This window comes from Talaromyces marneffei, chromosome 7 (assembly GCF_009556855.1).
Source record: "Talaromyces marneffei chromosome 7, complete sequence".
In the NCBI taxonomy this organism is placed as follows: Eukaryota; Fungi; Ascomycota; class Eurotiomycetes; order Eurotiales; family Trichocomaceae; genus Talaromyces; species Talaromyces marneffei.
In genome coordinates this window covers 1,341,418-1,359,245 of record NC_072354.1, presented here as the reverse complement: position 1 = coordinate 1,359,245, position 17,828 = coordinate 1,341,418, and the positions used below count along the sequence as shown (strand labels likewise).

Sequence of the window (17,828 nt, the reverse complement as noted above, 5' to 3'; positions counted from 1 at the left end):
GCATACAACAGAGCGCACCTGTGAAGTTGCAACACGCGAACCCTCATTCTTCCAAGGCATCATGCCTTCTATAACCGGAGATGGCTTTGACCTTCCCGTGTCGAAGCGACAGAGAATAACGCAACCGCAATTGTCCGCGCAAGAGAAGAAGGAATCGCAGTCCCGAATCTTTTCTCATTTCAGGGTAAGTCATACATGATGTATGTTTCAAATGCAGCCACCACGACAACTGACTGACTTCTTGTCTTCTGTTTCCCACAGACTCTCGGCTTAGTCTCGCCCACCACAGTTCCGTTCACCTCCGTGCGTCTTGGAAAATCTACATATCAAATCACAACTTCGGTAGGAAGGGTACTTCAAACCTATGACCTCAAGCGTGGTCTGAGTCTGGTCTTTGCCAGCCAACCTCGAACTCCGGGATTAATTACGGCGACATGCGCCTGGAAGAACTATGTGTTCGCAGCTTGGGGAGGGCTACGGCCTGGAGAAGATTCAGGAATATGGGTGTTTCAACGAGGAAAGAAGATCGCTGAGTTAGAAATTTCCCCGAATACCACCGGTTCCGTTTCGCGAATCCTTGTATTTGGATCCTGGATTATTGGCTGTTGCGAAAGAAGTATACAAGTTTGGAAGAATCCGTCTTTCGAGCATTATACGACATTGGTTCCGGAGATTTCACCAGGCGCTTCAGACTTACCGGTGTTCACAGGCCATGTTTGTAACATGCCTACTTATTTGAATAAGATATTTGTTGGAAGATATGATGGTACCGTTGAGCTCTGGAATGTTAGCAGTGGAAAGCTTCTGTACAGGTTTTCGCCTGCAACGGCCAAGGATGATGCAGTCACTGCAATAGAAGCGACTCCAGTCCTATCACTCATCGCCATTGCTTACAGAAGTGGCACCGTCGTCCTTCGAAATGTTGACTCTGATGAGGTTCTCATGTCGCTGAACGCATCAACATCAAAGTCACATCCAATAACTTCGATATCCTTCCGGACTGACGGTATGGGAGCTGGTGAAGACGGTAGGATGGCGGGAGTCATGGCCACCGCGTCTATGTACAGTGGTGATGTCACTCTCTGGGATCTGAACAATGGGGGCAAGAAGACAGGGGTACTCAGAAGTGCGCATGATATGACTGCTCAGAGCTCTGACAGTGGTGTCAACAAGATTGAGTTCTTGGATGGTCAGCCAGTCATAGTCTCGTCCGGAAGGGACAATGCCCTGAAGACGTGGATATTTGACAGTTCACCCTTCTCACCGATCCCAAGACCCTTGCATTCAAGAGGTGGTCATGCTGCAGCAGTCTGTTCCCTTCGGTTCTTGCCCTCTGCTTCCGACGGTAGCGACTCTATCGGTAAATGGCTGCTCAGTGCATCCAGAGACCGCTCTTTCTGGGCATTCAGTCTGCGCAAAGATAGCCAGAATGTCGAGCTATCACAGGGTAAAGTCAAGGCCGCTGCCAAGAAACGTGGCATATCGAGCGCAGCAGAGGCGGCTGAGGAACTCAAAGCCCCTGAAATTACATCAATTGCTTGCTCGCTCAATCGTGATCCTGGAATGGGAGCAAGTAGCCAACAAGTATGGACCAATTCAAGAGATCTCAAGAAGCATCCACAGGGAGAAAATGGGTGGGAAAGTGTTATAACAGCGCATCGAGGTGACAAGTATGCGCGCACTTGGTACTGGGGTAAGAAAAAGGCTGGTCGTTGGGTACTCGAGACGAGTGATGGAACAGAAGTCAAGGTTCGTAACCACCATTACATAGCTCTATTCGCATATTCTTACTAATTCCCTACAGAGCGTGGCAATTTCAAATTGTGGTACCTTTGCTGCAGTGGGTTCCGCGGGGGGTATTATTGACGTCTACAACCTACAGTCTGGCCAGCGTCGACAACGGTTCCCGCCATCGTCATCAAAAAACAACAAGCTTGGAAATGTCTCGGCCTCGGGACACACCAAGGCCATTACTGGTCTTGCAATCGATAACTTGAACCGGAATGTTGTGAGTTGTGGATTAGATGGGAAGCTCAAGGTAGGCTGCATATATCATCTCGATGACTGTCTATATGCTAATAATGCTAGTTTTGGGATTTCAACTCCGGTCATCTTCTTGCTGACTTGGATTGGGCGCCTATGACGGCCATCACCGGACTGCGTTTCAGTAGTATCAACGAACTTGCAGCTTTGAGTTGCGATGACCTATCTATTCGTGTGGTAGATTTGGAGACAAAGAAAGTTGTCCGAGAACTCTGGGGCTGCCGAGGGCAGATTAACGACTTTGTTTTCTCCATCGACGGCAGATGGATTATAGCCGCATCTATGGACTCTATCATAAGAGTCTGGGACTTGCCAACGGGGCACTTGGTTGATATTTTCCGAGTACCAACAACATGTACTGCCCTTGCCTTCTCTGGTACAGGTGAATATCTTGCCACTGCTCATGCGGGTGAAGTCGGTGTACACATTTGGAACAACAAGAGTCTCTTTACCAACTTCCGACCTGTTCATATCGACGAGACCGCGCTAGTATCAAACGTGGCTTCTGTGACATCTACTGAGTCAGGATCAAGTATGGTTGATGCTGCCCTAACCGCCGATGTGGATGATGAAGACCAAGACAAGACGGCCATATCATTCGAACAACTTGACAGGGACATGACTACATTGAGTATTGTTCCTCGGGCAACCTGGCAAACACTGATCAACCTGGATATTGTCAGGGTAAGTCCATCCCATATCACCTATGTAAACCAACATGCTAATAAAAAATATAGGCTCGCAACAAACCCAAAGAACCAGCCAAAGCTCCAGAAAAGGCACCTTTTTTCCTACCATCTCTCCAAGACGATCAGTCTGCAGCCCCTATAGCTGGCATTGACGACCAAAAGGAGTCAGAACGAATGCCGATTTCGAAGAGCATTCTATCACAACAGGACTCACCCGTCAGTAAATTGTTGAGATCCGGCTCAAACAACAAGAACTTTTCACCTTTCATCGATTACTTCAAGTCCCTCTCGCCAGGAAAGATTGATCTAGAAATTCGCTCTCTAAATGTCCAGCTATTGCGAGATGGATACTGTGAGCTAGTCAGCTTTGTGGATGCATTGACGGAGAGACTTTGCTTGAAGAAGGATTTCGAGCTCGTCAATGCCTGGATGGCTGTGTTTTTGAAAGTTCATAGCGACCTAATATGTGGTGATGGTGAGTTAGCAACTGTTTCTTCGGATGAGGATCTGGTGAGCACTTTGCGTACTGCTCTGATGGGTTGGAAGAAGGAGCAGGAAAGTGAGGCTAAACGATTGTCTGAGTTGATGGGTTACTGTCGTGGAATTGTTGGGTTCCTTCGGTCATCTCGTTAGATAAATTTATTTATTTTATGTAAATAGATATCTTTCTCTCATTGCCAAGGACAAACAATTTCTATACAACGATTAATATTCTTTGCTAGATCGATCTATCACGGTATATGTATCTACTTGATCATGAGGAACACCTGGTATCTGTAACCAACGTCGGCTCAAATCCATACAATTCCCTCCTCACTTCATGAAAGGATCTCATCAACACCTGCAGAGATGGAAGCTGTGCCAGAATATCACAAAGTCGCGCAAGTGATCCTCCTCTTTGATCCTGTGCGAGACCCTGAAGTATCTGATACACCATGCGTAACGAATACAGCACCGCTTGCAACTGCGCCAGTGAATGAATATCATCCCATTCAATGGTCTCGTTATCGAAAGTATCATATTCAGTGCCTCGGCTCAGACCGAGGAAGGATTTTAGAGCGACGTGATTCTTGAATGGGGAGGGCTGATTGTTTGTCGTGAACCAGTCTCTGTGGATCTCGTATAATGCGTATGTTCGCCAAAAGAGTGGAGAGCCATAGTTTGCATGCTGGTGACGAAGATGATATTGCCTTTGGAAGGACTCGAGTCCATCCAGAAGAGAAGCTGATTCCCTTTCAACTTCTTCTCCGATGCTATATAAATCGATGTTGTCGAGGCACAATCTCCTTCCTCGCCGTACACATTCAATAACAGCGGTCAATCTCGACCCAGTCGTTAAAGCACCGTTCAAATTGAGTAGAGAATACGCAAGTCTTCTGAATTCCACGCTTTCGGCCCATGCACACTTTCGTGAATGGTCTTCTACTAAGAATGGTAGATATATATGCAGAGCTTGGCGCTGATCCTGGAAATTGTTGTTAGTCCAGAGACATTGCACGAATAACTCGGAGATTCTCGTATCGAGATTTTGTAGAGCGTGTGCCTCTGATGGGTCATATTGAAGGAAGTTTTGCAAGTCGTATTCCTCTAGGAATGAGACATATGCCGATGTCTTCGGGGTCAAGTCCGACGCAATTTTTGCGCGACGAACAAGCTCTGCAAGTTTTGATCGAGGGCTTTGATTCAGTTCATGGGCGAGATAGGAGAGTGCAGGTATACCCAATCGATCTGCGATTGAGGGGGGATGGTATTTCATAGCTTTTATAGTCATGGGTAATTCGGTTGGGACAATCTTATTCCCGGCATCTTCAACACGAATAGTATCGAAGAATATAATGGTGCTTTCAGGCCCAATGTCAAATAGAAGTAGATCGGAGTCGCTTGTGAGTATAGCTGCGCCGGGATTTTGGGACGCCAGCGCAGCACAAAATACATCGGCTTCTCCGGTGATTATCTCGGTGATATCTGACCAGGGGTGATATTGATTATTGTTTGCTTTGTATGTATCAATCAGATTCCTGGGTAAATATAAGCTCATCTCTGAATGAGTCCATCTGGACTTTAGATCCTCGACTACAGCGGATACCATGAACGGATTTCCCGGCAACAGGGGTCGTTTAAGAGATGTGTGAGAATCTTGCAAAAATCTCACGGGATCAATCAATGCAGGTCGTTGTTCAATAGGAGACCATTTGAAACCTTCCCGGTGGCTCAGACAAAATATCTCCAATTGTTTCCTCGACGCCTCCAGTCTTGACAGTCTAGTATCCCTTTTGTTCAAGGGTAAAGCACCGTCAAAATATATTCGGAGACTAGAACAAAAATTAATACTTGAGTGGAAATACTTCTTATTTGACTTCAAGCAGCGGGCACATACATATTTACTCCAGACGTCTGGAGGATAACAAGATAGGTCATGAACGCCACACTGACTTCATTGCAGCTGGGTTGGCGTTCCACTTGACTTAGACTGCTGCTTGCCTGTGACAATAACACCGAGTGAACATAGTGCACAAGTCCAGGACCGTCAATGACAACGGACTTTATAGCCTTGCATGAGGAATCCTGGCTGGTACCTAGTAAAGTCGATTCCGAGAAGGAAGCGAGATGGCGCGTTAGATACGGAATTCCCATTCTCGGTAACTATGGTGGGGTTCTGATTGTCTAGCTGAGTCATGTGTGTCATACACGACCAAGTGAGAAGTCACCAGTGGTTATACCAGCAGTCTAAGGGATATAATAGAATGAAATGAGGTTGTTTAAACGTCAATACGGTCGATACGATTCGGAAATACACAGCAAAATATTATACCATACAGATGTGGGACTGGTTCCTCCATATGCTAGCAACTATTGGTCGGATAAGACGATACGGTATTGCCTAAACATAAAACTTCATCCGCGCTCCAGTTCTGCGATAAGAATTTTTGTTGACCTCACTCAATCAGGTCGACGTCTCTGCACTGTTCACTTCTCGCCTCTCAGCAAAAATTCGAAATTCGGTCGCTTTGTCACCGGCTGCAACCTTACAATAACACACAATGGGCGTCAAGAAGAAGGTCCGCAAGTTCGCTCAAGTCAAGCGTGCTATCACCTTGCGAGACTGTAGGTTGTGAGTATAGCTTTTGTCCTCTCCAGGTGCTCGTGTTTAACCGGTCTTCTCCAGAAACCCTCAAGAGCCAGAAAAAGACAAGAAAAAAGACGACAATGTTGTCCGAGAAATGTGAGTTCTCCAAACGCCCAAGATGAGGAATAAAATATGCTAAGAGGCCTGTAATACCAGTCCTCAGGTTTCCTCGTCTCTTTTCTTCCAGTACAACACGGCTTTGACTCCTCCATACTCCGTTCTGGTCGATACCAACTTCCTCTCCCACAGTGTGCAACATAAACTAGAAGTGATCCCAACGATGATGGACTGTCTCTACGCCAAATGTACCCCGGTCATTACAGACTGCGTACTGGCGGAATTGGAAAAGCTTGGCCAGAAATATCGACTAGCGTTACGGATTGCGAAAGATCCTCGGTTCGAGCGCATAAAATGTGATCACAGGGGCACTTATGCAGATGACTGTTTGGTTGATCGAGTCATCAAGCACAGGGTCTATATTGTAGCGACGAATGATAAAGATTTGAAGAGAAGAATACGGTGAGGATGACCCGAGTCTTTCGAACTTCTGTCATATCCCTTATGACTGACTTTTGTGTTACAGCAAAATCCCTGGTGTTCCAATTATGAATGTGGCACGAGGCAAGTATGTTATTGAGCGTCTTCCTGATGCTCCGGAGAAGTGATTCAAGGGGCACAGTGGTCTGCCTGTTGTTGTGTTTATGGCTCTGATGCGGATATCGAGCATTGCATTTATGGCGTTACGGTTTTTTTTGGAGTATTTCACCACGGGAATAGCAGCCAGCACCTTTACGTGAGGAAGACCTACAAAATACTATGAATATCACCCAAAATTTGATTCCGATGATTTTCTTCTTTGTTGCCTAATTGCTAGGCTTCCCCCCCCCCCCCCCCCCCCCCAACTCTTGTAGCTTTCGAAGGTTACTTTCTATATTCTTTTCACCCCGCAGCACTCAGCGTCGTGCACAACCAGCTACAAATCGTAAGCTACCGTCCTCCTGGCTTTTCAGTAGGCGAAACTTACAACTACAATAGACAGTTAAGATGACGGCGGATACCAAGCCTGGTTATCTCAATCGGTAGAGTGTCAGACTCTTATCTCTTGAGGCATCTGAACGTTGCGGGTTCGAGCCCCGCATCGGGCTGTTCTTTTTTACTTTGTGTCATTTTTGTGTTAGTTAGATTTGATATACCTGCTGTAGCTAGCTACGGTCTAAGGGCCGCTATCCAGGTGTGTGCCTGAACCCGCAGGCATCAATACAAAAGGTGGCACAGCCACGGGAGGCGCGCCGCAAGGCGAGCCACAGAGAATGTAAACGTACAAATGAAACAACGAGTGCAAACTCGTCAAACACGGCAAACGCGGCAAACAATGAAGCCGCAAATAAACAATCAGTGCAAACACGTCCGCCAGCTCTCCTGTACGTCGATCCCATCACCCACTTATCCAAACGCACCAAATCTGTGCCGATTCTTGCACCAATCGTACACCAGTCCTCTCATCAGTTCCACAAATCGATCGCTCTCATCCTCGCACCTTCAACGTATGAGTCCACACCGATTCGTACGTTCATATCCCCGTTCTCATCCTGCAGCGCTTCCCCGTTGTTGACCGGCTCACTCTGTTGTGTTGATCCAGGGCTCGTGCTAGCTTCGATACTGGTCCTTACGGGCAAGTGAGCTGACCTGGCGCTCACGTCGCCTACTTGCGCATTCGTACGCTCTCCCAAGCCAGTGTCCTATTGGTCTGCGGTGGCGCTGGCATGTTGAAGCTTTATAATAGTCTTATCTTTACTGTATCCTATTAAGAATAATCTAAATGGCGTGATCCATTGATATCCCTTTTCGGCCTCCTAGGTGGCTCTTTAGGAGCAAGCCATGTGCTTCTATAGCGTAGCTAATCCTTTAAGCGACGATAACTTCAAGGAACTTGCCTAGTGTGTTGAGTAAGGCCACTGGTCGATACACGCCTTTGGCATCCGATAGTCCCGGTCCATGCCTCCTTTATAGAGGACGACTCTGATCGATTGTTGGAAGTGTGATAGATTATAGCCCACTTAAATGCAAGCATTATAGATCCAATAGAGCGTGTCTACCACCACTGGGATACTTATAATTTTATACCAGAAGGTGTTAGGGATACTATCTTCGCCAGGGGCCTTATCTAGTGGTGTAGAGCGTACTACACTCTCGATTTCGTAGCGCGGGATCTCTGGGAATGGTAGCTGCTTAGGGTAGCTTATGTTCTCAATGTCTGCCAAGTCAGCCTCTAGGATCGCCGGAAAGAACAATTCACTTAGAAGCGCCGTTTTGGCTTCCACTGTCTCCGCTATACATCCATCCATTAACTATAATAATATTAGTATGATTCCTGATTTGTAAGCTCCTTTACATGTACGTGCCTATTTAGCCAGCCTCTATAGTCCCAGCGGACCCTTCTCAGTGGCTTATTAGACACGGCGACGGTGGCCGAGTCTCAAGGACTTGCTCACGAGTCGCTTCTTCTTGTTCTACGCACGTAGATATGCACGCTAAATCTATAGGTTATAGGTGTTAGAGTGTATGCAGCATAAGCGACGGCATTTACGAACGGCTTCCTTGCACTCCAGTGTGAAATCCAGATTACTCCATTCACTAGGACGTGCCCAAGGCATTACTTTGTCAATCACGTAGCAGATCGTGCTGGTAAACGTTATTATAACGAGCTCAATATAGGATTTGGAGGCATTCTTAAGATTTGGAACAGTGAGCTCACGCTCGAGCGTCTCCGTTAGTAGCTTAATATCGGCGGCTGCCTAATTCCGGCGCCTTAGCGGTTCCTTAGTTGGCGTATTAATAACTATCGAGCTAGGTTCGGATTAGCTAATAGTTAGAATTATGCTGTATAACTATTATAGTATTAGCACGCTCTATTAGGATTAGGCGGTTAAAGAGACTTGCAGATAGGAATATTAGGTCAATTGTGGATTTAGATTGACCACGTTCCTATGTCACGATGCCCTCCTCAGTGGCTAGCTTGATCTTATAGCGGTCCGCGATTTCTAGTAATTCAATGCCTTTAGTGTTAATCTTAGTGCCTGGGCCACTCTATACGGGGATAGTGGACGTTCATGTCACTAAGAATCAGGTGCTCGATCGTTTGGGACCGTCCTAATCAGGCCAGTTCTCTATCAAGCAGACTGAATGTCGGCGATTTAGGCTCGTTGTAGATATTATAGATATAAAGGCTGTAGGACTATTCTTTATATTGATATCGTAGGTAGAGAATTTAGTAATCTGGGGACATGGAGGTGTGAGTCTAGCTGGCTAGATCGATTTTCTTGTTGACATATAGCGTAACACGTGTATATACGCTATTAGTTGCCTTAGAGTAGAGCAGTTAGTGCGTCTGTCTTATAGAATGGTGTATAGTATCGTTGTACTCGTTGCGCTACGGTTCTTGAATTGTGATAATAAAGGCTTTCAGTACTGTGGGATTATATAAGAATATAGCTATGACTTTGTCCTTTAATTTATACGTATTATATTGTAGTATCTCAAACGTACTCATTAGTTAAGTTCATCCGGGGAAGATCACGGTATAATGCTGTCTCTTATAATATCAAGATCATCTTCTTTCTCTTTGTCGAGAGTAGGTTCTCGGTAGCGTTTCCGGCTTAACTTTATCTTTATAAATCTGCCGAGAAGCTCTTAGGTTATATCTGAATTAAACTCGCTGTTATTAATCTCATAGAAGCTGGCAGTGCTATTAAGTACGATTTAGCCGTCCTCCATACTTAGATTCATTAATAGTAGTGGTGGCAGCGTGGGTTCTAGTTCCTGGGAACGTTCACGTTGCCGCTGCTCATATAGGGGATGCTCAGGATCATTACGCATATCAACTAGTTGACCCTAGGCCTCGTGATCTGGTGAGTGGTGCTGTTGAAGGGATTAGTCTATTAAGCAGCTCTGGCGCTATCGTGTCTCCGTGTGTAGCTGGCTGGCTGGCTGGCTGCCAAGGCGGTGTCAATATATTCCACTGGTTCATGGTCTTGGTCGTCATTATTGGACGATTTGGATTTGGGCGGTCGTCCCCGTCTTGGTTTTTCTATAGGCAGGAATGTGATAGGGATTGCTTTGATAGGTCCCTGTATAGTTCGCTGTAAGGTTTGTGGTGCGGTAGGTGCTAAGCGTTCTCTTAGGATTATAATTAGTGCTAGTTACTATTAATAGTTACTAGTACTGATGTTAATATTAATAATATTGCTGTTAATACTACTATTAATGTTTCGTACTCCGAAGTGGAACCTGTGTGTGATTCAACCAATCCTAACCCAGCTCGACACGTCTCGGCGGCCCGGGCCTCCAAACATGGGGGGGTCCTCCGTACGTACTACAGAAACACAAACACTGCCACTGTGCCACATATCAATCGATGAGGCTCTCAGTATCTGGTAACCAATGCTTTTTCAATCCATGGAGAACAGCATACGGCGAAGCTGGTGGTCAACCACGTTGTCTTCGGTCTTTCTTCTGTTTTTGATCCGAAAAGTTTATCTTGAAAATTTGTCAGTGGGAAATACATTCATGCTACGGGTTCGGAAGAGAAACACGGTTCGTGGCTTTCATGACCAAGAAAGTGTGCTTGTCTTATTCCTGCGATGTTGCTGATACAATATAGATTTTGCCCGTGACTTTTCTTATGGTTCAGCTGGCAACTATCTGGCAGGTCTGGTTGGAGCCGAATATATATGCCGACCTTGCAATTGCTGATGCCGTTATATCACTTCTGGCAGCGATCGGAGTTCTGATAATCGCAGTACTTGAACAAAGTCGGAGATTCCATTCATTGCATATCGTACATGTATATCTTGCTTTTTCATTGACACGAGATCTCATTGAGTTCGGAGCTCAGTCAAACTGCTCCAGCATGCGCAATTGTCATTTGATAAAGATTAGGGTATGCTTAGAGGGTATTTGGCTGCTGTGGGATTCTTACATTAAGGAGGTGGTCATTCATCAACTTTCTCGAAGTTCTTCGGCATCGGAAGAGGCTTCTGGTGTCCTTGGTCGAATCTTCTTCTGGTGGATTCATCCAGTGCTTAAGGAAGGGTATAAAGCTGTTCTCAATCCTGAGAATCTACCTGAAATTGATAGCCAACTTTTGTCAGAAGGTTTGCGAGCACGAGCTGTGAGAGCGTGGGCTACTCGGTGTAAGTTTTCTTTGAAGTCCGCTAGAAGAATTACGTTTTGAGTTCCTTTTTAGCCGAACCTCTTAACCGGTGGACTTTGCCTTTTATGTTGGTGAGCTGTCTTAAAACCGCATTTCTTTTGCCAATACTGTCCCGAATGTCTCTTATTCTATTTACCTACCTGCAACCTATTTTCATTGGTGTGGCTATCAATTTCTGCAAGGGATCCACCTCCCATACCAGTGATACCACGAGTGTAGATAGTGGACTACTATTAGTTCTCTTTTCAGCAATCGTGTACTTAGGAATGGCAGTAAGTTATTCAAAGTGCACTGCTACGATTTTGAATCAATTTCTGAGATAAGTCTAGGTGTCGGGGCCAACTTATCAGCATCAAATTAATCGGTTGCGCGTTATGACCCGAGGAGCATTAATCAGTCTCGTTCATCACCAGTCTCTACATATGTCAACAACAGGATTCAAAGACTCTGAAGCGCTGACCTTGGTCAGTTCGGACATTGACAACATTGAGTCGTTTGGAGAGACGTTCCACGAGACTTGGACCCGGCTGCTAGAAGTGATAATCGGGACCATGCTTTTGGCCGCTCAAATAGGATGGTTTGCCTTCCTGCCATTGGTCATCGTTTTCGGTACTGATGATTAATCCTTTTGCACATTACTTAACTATGGAATACTGATAAACGCTCACAGGTTGCTCTAGAGTGAGTGCATATGTCGCAAAGCATTTAGACGGCATGCAGAAGGACTGGAATGTGGCCACACAAAAACGTCTTGCCACCGTTGCAGCAGCTTTAGGGGGTATAAAAAGCCTAAAAATGATGGGAATGGAGGATGCAGTTCAGTCTCTGATTTCGTATTTGCGAAGCGAGGAGATTGGCTCATCAAAACGATTAAGATGGATTTTAGTTACTAATAACGCAAGCGGTACAGTACCAAGCCAACCCGCTCCGAAGTGTTTTCTGACATCTCCTCCAAGCAAACGCACTTGGTATTTTTGCTCCAGTTCTTACTCTGATTCTTTACGCCCTCACATTAGAAAATGGTGGAGTTCTACGGGCTGATGAAGTTTTTACATCGGTGGCTCTGCTTACTATGGTGACACATCCGGCTAATATGGTCATGACCTTGATTCCCCAGGCCATTGCGATCATGGCAAATTTTGATCGAGTTCAATCTTATGTCAGCCAACCATCCATTCAGGATAAGCGGGAGTATTCTACGGAAAGCAACGTTCGAAAATTAGCCTCTATTCAAAACGTTTCAATCATATCTCCCTCAACTTCTCTTACCCTTCTTCTAGATGTTTGTATTGACCTAAACAGAGGAGAGATTATTATCTGTGCCGGTGCGGTGGGAAGAGGGAAAACAATATTAGCGATGGCCATCCTAGGGGAAGCCCATCTGACAACTGGCACTATCAGAGTCTCTTCGAAAGAGATTGCTTACTGTTCTCAAGAACCGTGGCTACCGTCTGTAACTATTCGTGACGCTATATCTGGGGGAGGCTTGACCTGGATCTCGAATGGTACAATACTGTTATCGATGCGTGTGGCTTGGTACCTGATTTCACTACTTTTGCTCGTGGTGATATGACCCTGATTGAAGATAATGGAATTAACCTTTCGGGAGGACAGAAACAGCGTATAGTAAGTTCTTGATCCATCCCTTTCTACCTATACTATTCACTTTTAGGTCTCCTACTACTTTTGCTAATCGAACGGTCGAAGGCTCTGGCTCGAGCAGTCTACTCACGCCACAGAATTCTTGTCCTAGATGATCCATTCAGTGCAATTGATGAAAAGACAGTAGATTGTATTATAGACAGGCTTTTGAGCACACGAGGTCTGCTCAAGAGAATGGCTACAACGGTCTTTCTGATAACCAACTCTAGTAAGGTCAAAATTTCATATTACTGATTCTACTTTCTAACACAATTTAGGGAAACTTGATTCATTTGCAGATAAATTCCTAGTCCTGCAAGACTCATGTATTCATCTCCGCGATCCGTCTAGCTTTGAAGATACGGAAGATTCCTCGGCGCCATCTATATCAATTGACACAGATAATCTTAAGAGCGAGTTGATAGAAACACCCAAACCAAAAGGCGTGAATCATCGAATAAAGGATGCTGCGGATGACATAACCCGGGCAACTGGGGATATTGCAGTATATGGTGCGGCATCCTTGTCACCCGAAAACTATATTTGCGTTGTTAACTTTAAACAGGGTATACTATGTCGGTTCGATTGGCCAATTAAATGCGCATCTGATGAGTGGCTGTACTGCAGCTTACTCCTTCTGTTTAATATTCTCCCAGTACATTCTGAAATGGGCAACCGAGTCTCCCCCCGAAAAGTTAAAAATCTACATGGTGTTATGAGCTGACCTCATATGAAATAGGTTCGGGCAGTCAAGCCCTCACCGAGAACGTGCAACACGTGAAGATATTCCCGAGTACCGGACAGGCGCTGAGCATGACACCTAAGGATAACACCCTTGGGAAATGCATCCGGGATACTATTCCCAGGGCCGTACCAACGTTACCGAGCAAGCCCCGAACATACGGGAATGGCACACGAAGTTCCCTCACAAGCACCGAGACGGTGCTGAACGTACGGAGGAATTGACCGAACCAGCGAGCTCCTTATCCCTATATGAACTGCATGTACGAGCTGAGAATCTTGTTGTTTTCTTTCCTTCTTTTCTTCATGTTATGTTTTCTATTTTAATATGCCCTTACAGTGCGCATTAGGCGGGACTAGCCCGTAACAGCAGGCTTGCTCCAGGGCATGATTCCTGACGGAGCAAGCCTGCAAATCCGTACAAAGATCTAACAACCAAAGCTGTCAGAGAATCGAAACATCACAGCCAATAGATTAGACTAGCCTCTACGGAAACTAATGCACGAAGGAACAAAGGATTATCCGTAACCGATAGGGTTAGGGTATCATAGCCATCAGGGCCTTCGCCATGATGGGAATGATGTCAGATAAGCTGGCTTTCCAATGAAGCCATCGAATGAAGTGATCAATCCGAAACCGTTATGTGTAAGAGAAATGTCTCAAGTTTACTCCGTGGGATAGCTTACAAATCATACAAACCTTACATGCCGGATCTCATACAAATCAGCTCAGGAGAAGGTCTATATAAAAACCCGGTTTTGGAACCGGATGTACGGAAAAACAGGGACAACGGAATAGTATCTACAATCTTGCTAGTCACTTATTCTTTCACCTTTCTTGTAAGCAACTATTCAGGATTGGCCTGGAATAACCCCTCCAATCCGACAAATGATGGAGAGTAACATAGGCATCATAGCCACCGCTATGATGGCCATGATGAAGGGAAGCTATATAAGGACGCTCATTTATCATGTATTTAGTTTTACTCTACCGTCTTGAATTAACTGTTTAACCTTGAGTATACTATTGCTCATAGATCTAGTTAACTAAGGCTATCTTGTTTATTACTTTGGCTACCTGCCCTTTCCTAAGCAGAATACCACCGAACCGCCGTTCAGTGACGAGTTTACTCCGATCTAGACGCTTGTGAAGCACCGGTTTACGACACAAAGCATACAATAAAGCAATAAACAAAGCTCTCCGTGAAGCTATTCCCAGGACGTGAAACTCATAGAACAAAGATCCTCCGGGGATTCATTGGTGTCTTGAAACCTCACCGCTTTCGCCTTCTTTGGGGTATTAGCCTGGAACGGAGTTGGATCCGTGACATAAATTTACTTTAGTAATAATAATAAATAGATTATAATTAAATAAGATAAAATTTTTATAATATTAAGCGTCTTTACTAGAGAAGTAATTATTGTTATTAATCAAGTTTAAAGTCTATATAGAGCACTACAGGCTATGACAGACTCCGTTGTAGCCTTGGCTAGGTCCCGGGGCCCTTAGGGCCTCGGGGTCTCAGCCCCTAACAGTCTCGGGCATTACACAAATCCAGGCGCTCATCTCGCCCCTATACGGCGTATTCGCCAAGGGCCTTCGGGCATGCTTATAGGCCACATGCCTATAAGGAGCCCTCATAGTCTCAAGCATAAGGGCACTTCTAGCGGCCATTTGGCCGGCTAGGGTGCCCGTCCCCCTATCCAACCCCCGTATCCTCCCAGTCTCGCAGGGCTTCCCAACCCCAATGATCACCAAGCTCAGCTTCTCTAGCGGCTTGCTCCTTATCCCGGAATAGGTTGGCACTGGCTACAAATTGCAGCAGCGCCGTGGTGGCCTTGGGCTCACTAAAAAGTCGTGCCTCTGGGATGTCCTCTGCCGCTGTAGGTAAGGGCACGCCGGCCGGTCTATTATTATATTATTATTATCTTTATATATAGTCTTTTTAAGTTATAGATTCTATTTATTACTAGAGCATATTATTTTAGTATTTTACTTATAAATAGTACTCTTACTCTAGAATAATATAGAATAATATCTTATAAAGAAATTAGTATAAAGTTTTAGAACTTTATTTTACTACTTTAGTAGGTATAAGATTATTTTAAAAAATTAGACTAGAAGAGTTATTATTAAATCTTATAATCAGGGTATAATAATAAGAGTCTAGTATATAATATTAGTAAGTCTCTATTAAGTATAATATCTAGATTAGATAGTTATCTCTTTATAGTATTAATCCTTTAAGAAGCTTAAGGTACCTCTTTCTATATCTATTTAATACTCAATTTAATATAGGCTAGGCATTCTATAATCAATCTACTTACTTATTAGAGATTCTTTTATCTAGTATACTAGGTATAAGAACACCTTAACTATAATAGTTACTGTCTGTTTATCCCGGTTCTAGATCAACTCAATAGGATTGGGGAAAGGGCATTCCGACGGCCCTGCGGTGTGAAGTAAAAAGGATAATGTATTGTATTCCTATCTATTATTTTGCTTGCTTGCTAGGGAATGAGGTGTCGGGGTCGAGGCACGTATATATAGACTAGTGGCACATATCCGGAGACGTGTTTACAGCGATAAGAGCGTGGCTGTGCCGATGCGGATACACTTCGTGCCGTAGTAACGGTTTTATGCTATGGCAACGGTGTACGGAAGCTGTTGTATGAATTGACGTTCCGACAGTTACTAACTTATATAGTATATTAATTTGATACTTATCTTTATATTTCTTTAGTACTATAAGGTCTTTAGTTACTACTACTATATATATATATATATATATATATTAAAGTCCTCTATATACTATAGTATAGGCTATAGCGTACCTCCTTTTAGTCTTTTTAGTAACATAGCTTAATTATATTAATTAAAATATCTAAAGCTAGTAGCTAGACTACTAGAATAGTCTTCTATAATTTAGATTCTTTCCTATAGTACTTTTTATCTATATAGGTGCGTTTTTATAGATGCGCGAAGTTGTATAATAATACTTTATATTATTTAATAATAAAGAATAATAAAATATTAGTGAAGAATAATAATTTTTATTTAGTATTAAAAACTAATTAAAATCTTACTATATAATAATAATTTTTAGTATTTAGGACTGAATGATAATTTATATTATTTAATAATAAAAAATAATGAAATTCTTATTAAAAAAATAATGAAATATTAGTAAAGAATAATAACATTTATTATTTAGGAATAGAAAATAGCAACTTTTATTATTTAATAAAAAATAATTATTTTTATTATGAGGGTAGGAATAGGAAATAATAATTTTTATTATTTACTATTAAAAAATAAAAATCTTACTATAAATAATAACTAAGAATAATAATATTTATTATTTAGAAATAGAAAATGATAATTTATATTATTTAATAATAAAAAATGTTAAAGTTTTATTTAAATAAAAGAATAAAAGTCTTATATTATTTTTTATTAAAACTTTAATATTTTTATTATTAAATTACTAAGCAATGTAAATTACAATTTTATATTAAAATTTTAATTATTTATTATTATATAATAAAATTTATTACTTTTAATAAAACTTTTATTATTTTCTATTATTTAATTAATATTATTAAATAATAAAGTTATTTATTTTATACTAAAATATCTATTACTTTTTATTTTTATTTAATAAAAATAACTATTTTTAATTAAAATCTTTATTACTTTTTATTACTATGTAATAAAGATATTTAAGACTTTTATTATTTCTTTTTAAATAATAAAAATTATTATTTTATACTAAATATTAATTTTATAATTATTATAGCAATCTTCTTATTTATTATATATATATTATTCTAGTAAGATAAATATTAAATAAAATTCTAAGGAAAACTTCGCGTATCTATAAAAACGCACCTACGCAGGTAAAAAGTACTGCAGGAAAGAATCTAAGTTATAAAAAACTCCTCTAGCAGCCCAGTTACCGGCTCTGGGCATCTTAATTAAGATAGTTGAGCTATGCCACTAAAAAGACTGAAAAGGGGTGCGTTACGGTCTATACTATGGTTTGCAAAGGACCCTAATATATGTAATGTATCTATATAATAGTAGTAATCAAAGACCTTATAGTACTTAAGAAGTATAGAGATGAGTATTAGATTAATATATTATATAAGTTGGCAACCACTGTGGTTGAGGCATTCTTGCACCTAATACTTAATTATAAATCTAATATATAATTTAGAAATTATTTAATATATTTTTTATAATTTCTTTAATTTATTAATAATAAAATTTTTTTATAAATTTATAATATATTTCTTTAGCTCTTTCTTTATCTTTTAATAATTATTTTATACTTATTTTATATTAATATATTAAGTATATTTTTAATATTATA

The 17,828-nt window shown here is 42.3% G+C and overlaps 4 protein-coding genes and 1 non-coding gene across 5 annotated transcripts; 4 read left to right on the top strand and 1 right to left on the bottom strand.

Moving 5' to 3' along the window:
* Window positions 1-61: 61 nt before the first annotated feature.
* On the top strand, window positions 62-3,365 carry EYB26_009140 (uncharacterized protein; the record flags this gene model as incomplete). The annotated part of the gene is made up of 5 exons (XM_054268390.1): window positions 62-184; window positions 262-1,749; window positions 1,805-2,038; window positions 2,089-2,727; window positions 2,781-3,365. 5 exons carry the CDS (start codon window positions 62-64, stop codon window positions 3,363-3,365), a joined length of 3,069 nt encoding a protein of 1,022 aa, XP_054124365.1.
* A 121-nt stretch (window positions 3,366-3,486) lies between these two features.
* EYB26_009139 (uncharacterized protein) lies at window positions 3,487-5,366 on the bottom strand (the record flags this gene model as incomplete). The annotated part of the gene is made up of 2 exons (XM_054268389.1): window positions 3,487-5,044; window positions 5,110-5,366. The coding sequence occupies 2 exons, from the start codon at window positions 5,364-5,366 to the stop codon at window positions 3,487-3,489; spliced, it is 1,815 nt and encodes a 604-aa protein (XP_054124364.1).
* Window positions 5,367-5,773: 407 nt separating this feature from the next.
* EYB26_009138 (uncharacterized protein) lies at window positions 5,774-6,524 on the top strand (the record flags this gene model as incomplete). The annotated part of the gene is made up of 4 exons (XM_054268388.1): window positions 5,774-5,844; window positions 5,899-5,955; window positions 6,016-6,378; window positions 6,443-6,524. The coding sequence occupies 4 exons, from the start codon at window positions 5,774-5,776 to the stop codon at window positions 6,522-6,524; spliced, it is 573 nt and encodes a 190-aa protein (XP_054124363.1).
* A 396-nt stretch (window positions 6,525-6,920) lies between these two features.
* Window positions 6,921-7,004, top strand: EYB26_009137. Its single transcript has one exon. It is a non-coding gene; the product is annotated as a tRNA-Lys (tRNA).
* A 3,421-nt stretch (window positions 7,005-10,425) lies between these two features.
* EYB26_009136 (uncharacterized protein) lies at window positions 10,426-13,309 on the top strand (the record flags this gene model as incomplete). The annotated part of the gene is made up of 10 exons (XM_054268387.1): window positions 10,426-10,452; window positions 10,520-11,051; window positions 11,105-11,343; window positions 11,401-11,680; window positions 11,742-11,975; window positions 12,028-12,576; window positions 12,657-12,697; window positions 12,779-12,941; window positions 12,991-13,224; window positions 13,278-13,309. The coding sequence occupies 10 exons, from the start codon at window positions 10,426-10,428 to the stop codon at window positions 13,307-13,309; spliced, it is 2,331 nt and encodes a 776-aa protein (XP_054124362.1).
* Window positions 13,310-17,828: the final 4,519 nt, after the last annotated feature.